The sequence below is a fragment of the Mesitornis unicolor genome, unplaced genomic scaffold (genome assembly GCF_000695765.1).
Source record: "Mesitornis unicolor isolate BGI_N332 unplaced genomic scaffold, ASM69576v1 scaffold44622, whole genome shotgun sequence".
Lineage (NCBI taxonomy): Eukaryota > Metazoa > Chordata > Aves > Mesitornithiformes > Mesitornithidae > Mesitornis > Mesitornis unicolor.
This window is the reverse complement of record NW_010167963.1, coordinates 1-9,045: the sequence shown is the minus strand read 5'-3', so window position 1 is coordinate 9,045 and position 9,045 is coordinate 1. Positions and strand designations below refer to the sequence as shown.

The window sequence follows — 9,045 nt, the reverse complement described above, 5'->3', positions numbered from 1 at the left end:
GTAGGAGTTGCTCCATGCAGGACAAGGTGGCCTGGGCCCAGCAGGGATCTGGTGTCTGTGCTGTCCCCCATTCCCAGGGAGCACCTATGGCCAAGATGCCAGCAGCCATCTCTGCTACTGCTCTGGCCTTGGCTCTCTGTGCTCCCCATCCTGGGGACCAGTTTCAAACAACCCCAAGCCAAGCTGCTTGTTCTGCACCCGAACACGGGCATTGGTGGGGGAATGGTGTCCCCAACCAAGGGGACAGGAACTTGGGGTCCCCTTGTGTCCTCCAACCCTGGCTGTGGGGTTCCCTCGCCACAGCCCCCGGGGTGCAGGTACAGTGCAGAGTCAGGGAGCTGAAGCGCCGTTAAATCCCTGATGTGTTTGAGCACACAGGGTGCCATGTCACACATGGTGACATGTTTTAGGGCCACCAGCACCAGCGCCCTGGGCCGTGTGGAGGGATGTGGGTGACAGCGCGAGGGCGGAGGGTCGCTTCCTTGCGGATGCCGGGACAAGGGCACGGGTACCCCTGAGGTGGCTCACGGAGGAGGGGCGCAGCGGCACGAACAGGCCCGGGGGAAGGGGGGGTGTGACAACATGGCCGCCGCCGAAGCCGGACTACAACTCCCAGTATGCCCTGCGAGGGAGGATGCGGGGGCGTGGCCTGATGACGCCATAAGCGCGGCGGAAGGGGCGCGGCGTAGTGAAGTGAAGTAAAGCGGAGCGCGACGGAAGGAGGTTCGCCGCCGTGCCGTGCTGTAGCAGCAGCAGCAACGGGCGGCATGGCCAAGCAGTACGATATGGTGGAGTGCCCCTTCTGCGACGAGGTCTCCAAGTACGAGAAGCTCGCCAAGATCGGCCAGGGAACCTTCGGGTAAGCGTCCCGGCCTTCCCCGGCCTGCCCGGGCCCGGTTCCCTCAGCCCTGCGGCTCCGCCCCTCCTAGGCCGGAGGGCCCCTCGCTTGGTGGGCAGCTACTGCAGCCCCTTGGGCGTCCTCAGAGAGCCAGGCTGGCCCCTGAGCCCTCTTTTTTCCCACCTCGAGGCCCCCCTCTGCCTTAGGCTCCGTCTGAGGTGGGTTACCGTGTGGACAGGATGGGGACCTGCTGCTTTGCCCAAAATGCGCGGTTTGGCCCAAAATCCTCGTGGGGCTGTGGGAGCTCTGGGCTCTGGGGTGGCTCAGTCAGGCCTGAGGGCCTTTAGCCAGGAGGGGATGTGTCTGGGCAGGTTCGTGGCTCTGTGCACAGCTGTCTGCGTGGCGCTCTAGTGCGTCTGGTTTGGTCATGTCCCTGGTCAGGAGCATCCGGCTCCTTCCCTTCTGCCTTGTGCTGCTCACCGTTTTGTTTCTGTTTTTACAGAGAGGTTTTCAAAGCCAAGCATCGTCAGACAGGCAAGAAGGTAGCGCTGAAGAAAGTGTTGATGGAAAATGAGAAGGAGGGGGTAAGTGTGGGAGCATGGCTGTGGTGTGTCTGGGCAGACCCGAACTGTGGGCTTCAGAGATGAAAGCTAATATTTGGGATGGTATAGATGTGTTTTCCCTCTATTCTTTAACAATATTTGCTGCTATAGTGTGCCAGATCTTGAACCTCTAAGGGCATGGACAAGAACCCAGCCCTATGGCCTCTTTTCTTTCCTACTGATACTGTGATGGTGTTGGGGCCTGTTCTTGCTCTACCAAAAGCATGCGGCCTGTTATCACCTTGGCTGCAAAGGCACACAGCAGTGGTGTGGTGCAGTAGCTGTGTGGTGACTGGGCTGTGTGGAATGGCTGCTGGGAGCTGGGAGCTGACACTGCCCTCGTGTTCCTCCTCCTGTGCAAAGCCCCATCACCACCCGAACAGGGTTGTGGCTGTTGTTCATGGGGATCAGGGCAGTGTGTGAAAGGCTCAGGGGTGTGCAGAGATGGGATGAACTGAGGAGAGACAAACAGCACAGGCAGCAGCCGAGGAGGCTGCTCTGCATCTTGAGCTGGGCTCGTACCATGTCCTGCTACAATGTGCAAGGTGAGGAGAGGAGGGAGGGCTGTCTGCGTGCGTGTCTCAGCACCATGCAAACACCTCTGTCTCGTGGCAGAATCCCTCTCACTAATGGTGACTAAACTTTGGCATCCTAGTGTTGGTGTTATATTTTAAAGCTCTGATTGCCCTTTGGTGACTTGTCGTGGTGCTGCTCGAGCAGGTCCCCTGTTACGCTGCTGTGGTCACATCTCTCCTGTTCTCTAGGCAGGGGTGCCCTGCTCTCCTGCACCCCTAATCTCTGTCCTCCTCTTCTCCTTTCCAGTTCCCCATCACAGCCTTGCGAGAGATTAAAATCCTCCAGCTGCTCAAACACGAGAATGTGGTGAACCTCATAGAAATCTGCAGGACCAAAGGTAACTTGCAGGGGTCTCTCTTGTGCTGACTGACAGCTTTTTTTCAGCCCTCCTTTGCTGCTGAGCAGGCTGGTGGGTTTTGGTGGGAGCGGGGTGCTCTAGCTGAGCATGGGCCTCGGTTCCTGCCTGTGGTGTGGGGTGACAGGACACTCATCTTGGAAAACAGTTTTGAAATGGTTAGGACATTGGTGCAACATGGCTGGAAAAAGCTGCTGTCAGTCTTGCTAGGATATGCCTGTACTGTGGTGGTGAGTGCTGCCTGTGCTGAGGAACTCCTGTCTGAGAGGCTTTAAATAAACCAGCGCCAGAGAAACTTTGAAGCAGAGGTTTCTCATGGCTCTGCACAGCCGGTTCTCTGTCAGGAGCTGGAGCCATCCTTCTCTGTTGGCTTATGACGGCTCGTGGCAGCTCCGAGCTGATGACACAGCTCCAGCTGGAGACTTGCTGAGCATCTCTTTCTGTGTGTGACAGCAACGCTCGTGCTGTGAGGGCTGTGGCTCCACACGGGGCTGTTCTGAGCCACTTCCAGCTCTTCACTTCCATTTTGGGCAGTGTTCCTCCACTGTGCCCCTGCTGCATGACTGGCATGCTCAGTGCACCTGGCCTGGCTCTGTTTCCCGTGAAATTGCTGTCAAACTTTTGCTAGTTTTTTATTTATAATTGTCTTACATATATTTGTACTGGAAAAATAGTTTGAAAATGACAGCGGATATTAAAGCCTGCCATTCTCTAGTCAGTGACTTAAGTTAAATAAAAAGGAAAGTGACAGGTATCTGGTGACGTTTTCAAAACAGTTCAGTCACCAAACTGGTAGAAATCTGTGGCCTAGGACCAGGAACTTGAAGTTACCCCAGTGCTCCACTGCATCACACACAGAATTGCTCGGTTGGAAAAGACGTCTGAGATCATCATGTCCAACCGTTTCTGTTTACCCACTAAACCATATCCTTAAGTACCTCGTCTACCTGCTTTTTAAACACATCCAGGGATGGTGAGTCCACCACCTCCCTGGGCAGCCTGTTCCAGCCTCTGACGACCCTCTCAGTAAAGAACTTCCTCCTTCTCTCTGACCTGAACCTCCCTTGGCACAGCTTGGTGCCGTTTCCCCTTGTTCTATCCCCCATCACCTGGGAGAAGAGACCAGCACCCACCTCTCTCCAAGCTCCCTTGAGGCAGTTGTAGGTGGTGATGAGGTCTCCCCTCAGCCTTCTCTTCTCCAGGCTAAACAAGCCCAGTTCCCTCAGCCGCTCCTCATCAGGCTTGTTCTCCAGAGCCCTCCCCATCCTTGTGGCTCTTCTCTGAACACGCTCCAGAATCTCAACACCCTTCTTATAGTGAGGGGCCCAGAACTGAACACAGCACTCGAGGTGCGGCCTCACCAGTGCCAAGTACAGGGGGATGATCACCTCCCTGGCCCTGCTGGTCACACTGTTTTTAATACAGGCCAAGATGCCATTGGCTTTTCTGGCCACGTGGGCACAGTGCTGGCTCATGTTAAGCCGACTGTCAACCAACACCCCCAGGTCCTTCTCCTCCAGGTCCAGGTCTACTGCATGTAGATTATTGTCTGAGCAGGTATGAGTAGAAACACTGTCAAGAAGTTAATTTTTAATTCATTGTGTGATTAATCGAGTTGTGATGTTTGTGCGTCTGGCGTACCTAAGGTAAATATTTTTGTGGACTTGTCAGTTGTTTGTGTTTTGTTTGATTTCTGGTTTTCATCCAAATCCACCTTGACCTCAGTTTCCAGTAAAGCAGAAATGCTGCATTTTCTGTTCTCAAACTTTAAGCTTTTTTTACATTGGAAAGGTGCAGTAGGGGCCATATCTGTGTAAGGAACTGCAAACATAGCCTAGCAGGCACCCTCCTGGCTGGCAGAGGAGAGTGGTGTGTTTCTGTGGGGGCTGAGCTTAGCTGTCATTTTCCAGTTGCAGTTGCAGATCAGGTTTTGCTGATTACAGCTGATGAAAATCAGCCTTTCTCTTAATAATGACATGCACGTGTACTCTAGGAACAAGATTGAAATCGATTGCCTCACTTGAGGTTTCCTGTTACTGACTTTCAATTGCAATTGGAGCTGGAGTTTTAAATCATTCTGATCCAGATCACTCTGTTTTCATGGATCCTATTTGAGGTTGCAGAAAACTTCACTTTCTAATGTTGTATTAGAGAGATTTTCTCTGTTTCTGCATTTTTCCTGGGGCTGTCTTTGCGGGTACATCCGCTATCGCTGATGCAATCAGTGATAGTGCTTGGCTGGCAGCGAGTGGTAAATGCACCTACCAGCCACAGCATGCAGGAAGGAAACCTCACAGCCGTTATGTGCACGGAACAACACAAAATTAAGCTTTCAAAGATCTTAGTGCCCTTTCCTTGCCTGTCTGATGACATTCACTACTCTGGTCCTCATCCCTTGTTCTTTTGTTGCTAGTTGTGCTGTCTTAGTACCCCTTCATGAAGGGCCTTGAGGCCTGCAGACTGCCTCTGGTTCTCTGTGTTCCTCTGCCCTGAGGTTTTGTCTAGTGAGCACCGTAGGAGCAGCGGGGAGGCTGGAGGTCAGGAGAAGCTGTGATGGAGTTGAGGGTTCCTCGCTGACCGTCCCTCCTTGTCTCTCCCGTAGCCTCTCCATACAACCGCTGCAAGGGCAGCATCTACCTGGTGTTTGACTTCTGCGAGCATGACCTGGCTGGCCTTCTCAGCAATGCCCACGTCAAGTTCACGCTCTCGGAGATCAAGAAGGTTATGCAGATGCTGTTGAATGGGCTTTACTACATCCACAGGAACAAGGTAATGGGCCAGATCCATGCCGTGCTGTGAGGTCACCCTGCTCTCTGTGGCCTTGTGAGGAGGGGGTGTATTAGCACAGGCTGGAAATCCCTCCTTCTCCTCCACCTCCAGAGTGTCTGCCCTGCTGGCACTGGGCACCCAAGGAGGGTACCTTAAAGGCTTAACCTTTCCATGTGTGTTCACGTACAGATTTTGCATCGAGACATGAAAGCTGCTAACGTCCTGATCACGCGGGATGGAGTTCTGAAGCTTGCGGACTTTGGGCTGGCTCGAGCTTTCAGCCTGGCTAAGAACAGCCAGCCAAACCGCTACACCAACCGGGTGGTGACTCTGTGGTATCGGCCCCCAGAGCTGCTCCTAGGTAGGAGGTGATGGGCTCTGCCGGCTTCTCTGCCCTTCTCCTTCCCCTGGGTGACTAACACAGCATCTCCGTTTAGGGGAGCGGGACTACGGTCCCCCCATTGACCTCTGGGGCGGAGGCTGCATCATGGCAGAGATGTGGACTCGCAGCCCCATCATGCAGGGGAACACAGAGCAGCACCAGCTCACACTCATCAGCCAGCTCTGTGGATCCATCACGCCAGAGGTGAGGGCAAGGGCAAGCTGCGGAGGGTGGGAGGAGAGGGGGAGGTGCGAAGCGCTGGTGTGGGTAGGGTCTGGGCACTCCTGGGCCTCTTCCCTGCCTTCTGTGCTCGCTGCTGCACATTTCTGACACTGGAGTGTGCCCGCTGTTGGCAGAGAGACTGGGAGGCTTCTGCAAATGCTGTTTGCCTCCTGGGAGCCAAGTGCACAGTGGGACACTGCGCTTTCCTTGCTGCTCTGTGTAAGCTACAGCTGTCACATTATTTGGGCTCAGCCTCCTAAGGAGAAGAGGGTGAACTTGGCCTCCCAGACCTCCTTTGGGAGGGGTGAGTTGTGTCCTTGGTTTTGAGCATGGAGCTGGCTGCTCCGAGCATAAAATAACAGAACATTGTGTAGGAATCCACTCTAGCCTGTGTTTCAGGGTTGTCTCTCAGATAAACACCCTCTGAATTCCTGCTTAAAAAAGGGATTTTTGGTTTGTGTTGAGGGGTTTGTCTTAGGTGCTTTGCAGTGGTGACCTTGAAAAACCTCTTTAATTCTGGCTTGCGATTTGTGGCATCAGCTCTGCCCTGGTGTGAGCACTCAGCCCTTTCTCGGCTCCATATTTAAGGGCAAATTGTCTTGCCCTCTTGTGGGAGATGGAGCTGAGGGGTCTCTTGGCCAGGGCTGTGGTCCAAGGGCTGTGTTGTGCAGACCTCATGTACATTCATTGAAGGCTCATTCTTTTGTGTATTCATACCTGCTGTGATCTCTACCAGATCAGAGTTGAGGGAAGTGCTGGCGATTGCAGCAGCCTTTGCTTTCTAAGGATAAAAGATACCACATACACCAGGTTGTTGTTTAGCAGTAAGTTTTGTCACTTTAGCTTTCTGGATGTTGTCGCTGGCCTGAGCCATGCTCTCTGGTAGCTTTTTTGTGGGAGAGCCAGAAAGCCTGGAGCATCCTGTGTGTCATTCCCACCCCAGGAGGACTTTGTCCTGACTTGTTCATGTATCTCTAGGCTTCAGTGCACTCTTCAGTGCTTCCTTCATGCTGTGGGAACAAGGTCTGCTTGCTTGGATGTTATAAAATAGTATTGTTCTCTTGGCAGACCTTGCCCTGGTTTGCCTGAGGGTGTTAGCATCAAAAATGCCTTGTGCTCTCCATAACTATTTATTCCCAACCCTCCCTTCCTGCCCCCTCCCAGGTTTGGCCGAGTGTGGATAAATGTGAGCTGTACCAGAAGCTGGATCTCCCCAAGGGCCAGAAGCGCAAGGTGAAGGATCGCCTGAAAGCCTACGTTAAAGACCCTTACGCGCTTGACCTCATTGACAAACTGCTGGTGCTGGATCCCGCTCAGAGGATCGACAGCGACGATGCGCTGAACCATGACTTCTTCTGGTCGGACCCCATGCCCTCAGACCTCAAAAACATGCTGTCCACCCACAACCAGTCCATGTTCGAGTACCTGGCCCCGCCGCGCAGGAGAGGTGGGCACATGCCCCAGCAGCCGGCTAACCAGGGCAGGAACCCGACCGCCACCAACCAGACTGAATTCGACAGGGTGTTTTGAGTGGGGGTTTCTCCATCAGGGTCCTGGCTGCGCTGCTCCGCAGGTTGCATTAAGCGGGGATGTCTGGTAGAGTCTTTCTGCCTGGAAAAGGACTTTCTTCAAGGTGAAGCGGCTGCTGGCTGTAACTGAGCTCTGCCATCTCCTCTCCTTGTGCAGCAGCTCGGCCACCGCGGGGCTGTGTGACTGGGGAGGTGACGTCTCCGAGCTCGGGGTTGTTTCCCTGCAGCTTTGGCACAGAGCCTGCATCCCCCATGGCAGCAGTCTATGTTGATTACATTAATCTTGCAGATCGGTTGTTATGGACCTGATGATGGAGAAAGTGGCTCTGGTGGTCGTGGGGTTCTTGGCAAATGGTGCTGTGACTGGTGGGACTGGGTGTAGCTGCCCTGGACCAAACTGGGGCTGGCTGGGAGATATCTCGGCTCTCTTGGTTGGTTGTAGCTCCTGCACAGTGTATCCTTTGAACACCTTAAGTGTTGATGTAGGATGGGGCAGGTGCTTCTGAGTAATGCAGAGGTGTCCTGGGGAAGGCAGTCACTCCAGACAGTGTGACTAACTCTCACTGGGGTTTGAGCTCTAGCCTAGAAAGGGACATACTGGGGAAACCAGAGGGGTGGCTGGCAGAGCTGGTTGCTCCATTCAGCCAGGATTTACAGTGGGGATTGTTGGTCTCTGTAGCAGCATGCAGAATCCATGCTTCATTGCAAACTGCAGTTGGGAGTCTTGTCACACACCCAGCCTGCTGCGTCCTTTCCCACAGCACAGGCCATGGCAGGAGTTTGGGTGGGGAAGGGAATTGCAAGTGCCTGCCTCAGCCTGGAGTGAGACCTGTCCCGCTCTCTGCTGGAGTTTTGTGATGGCACGGCAGTGCTGGGAATGCCGTGCTGGGAGCAGGGTGACTCTTTCAACACTTGTGTATCCACTTCTCTGTCCTGGAGCTCTTTGCATGAGTGTAGAGCAAGACCACTGCCTTCCCCACATGCAGCAGCCAGCCTGGTGCGCTGCGATGGTGTGCACACCTTCTGCCAGAGTTTGGTCACAGTGCACTGCAGCAGAGCTGCTCGCTCAACACTTTGTCTTCCGTGGCTGTTAGCTGCAGCTGGCCATCTCCTCGGTGAGCCCTGTGGATCCCAAGACTTTCAAACAAATAACGTGTACGACATGCAGCGGGTGATAACCTTTGGCATTTGATAGGTTGTCCGTTAACTAGGCTAATGGCAAAAGCCACGTCGGTAGCATAGAGTCTCAGGGGAGGAAGCGCTGCTGACCAGGGCTGTTCTCAGGACAAAAAGTGAGGATGATAAAGGATGTGTACAAGGTAAATCTCTTTGTGGGGCTCTGACACAGTGTCTGGTTGTGGGGGATGTGGTTTCTTTGGGGAAAAATGAAGTTGTTTGCAAGCAATAAGCCAGTTGACTTCTGCCAGTTGTTAATAAACACAGTCCTGTCCCAAAGGGCTGGTTTAACCTTGTGTCTTTCTCTTGCCTAAATGGAGAAATGCATGCCATAATGCAGCATCTCTGCCACCCCCAAGGACAGGTGCCCAGGTTGGAGTGTTTGGGTATCATTGCTCCACTCCTGGGGGTCCCTGGCTCTGCCAGCCCCAGTGCTTTAGTGGGGGGGTGGGTCAGTGCAGTTAGTGCTGCAGTGGATTAATGTGGCAGCAGAAGAGGCTGCTGGGGGCACCTGAGTGAGGGTGACGCTGCCTGGCTGGGGAGGGACCGGGGCCCAGCCAGACCCCTGTCCTGGCCACCTGAGGAACCTCAACCGG

The 9,045-nt window shown here is 54.0% G+C and overlaps 1 protein-coding gene across 2 annotated transcripts; it reads left to right on the top strand.

Moving 5' to 3' along the window:
• Positions 1–759: 759 nt before the first annotated feature.
• CDK9 (cyclin-dependent kinase 9) lies at positions 760–7,468 on the top strand. 2 transcript variants are annotated; one of them, XM_010178863.1, is made up of 7 exons: positions 760–863; positions 1,345–1,422; positions 2,263–2,353; positions 4,974–5,140; positions 5,330–5,501; positions 5,578–5,726; positions 6,909–7,468. In XM_010178863.1, the coding sequence occupies exons 2-7, from the start codon at positions 1,402–1,404 to the stop codon at positions 7,272–7,274; spliced, it is 966 nt and encodes a 321-aa protein (XP_010177165.1). In that variant the 5' UTR covers positions 760–863; positions 1,345–1,401; the 3' UTR covers positions 7,275–7,468. The 2 variants fall into 2 exon arrangements, with proteins under 2 accessions (XP_010177165.1, XP_010177164.1); XM_010178862.1 differs by having other exon boundaries at positions 763–859; positions 1,341–1,422.
• Positions 7,469–9,045: the final 1,577 nt, after the last annotated feature.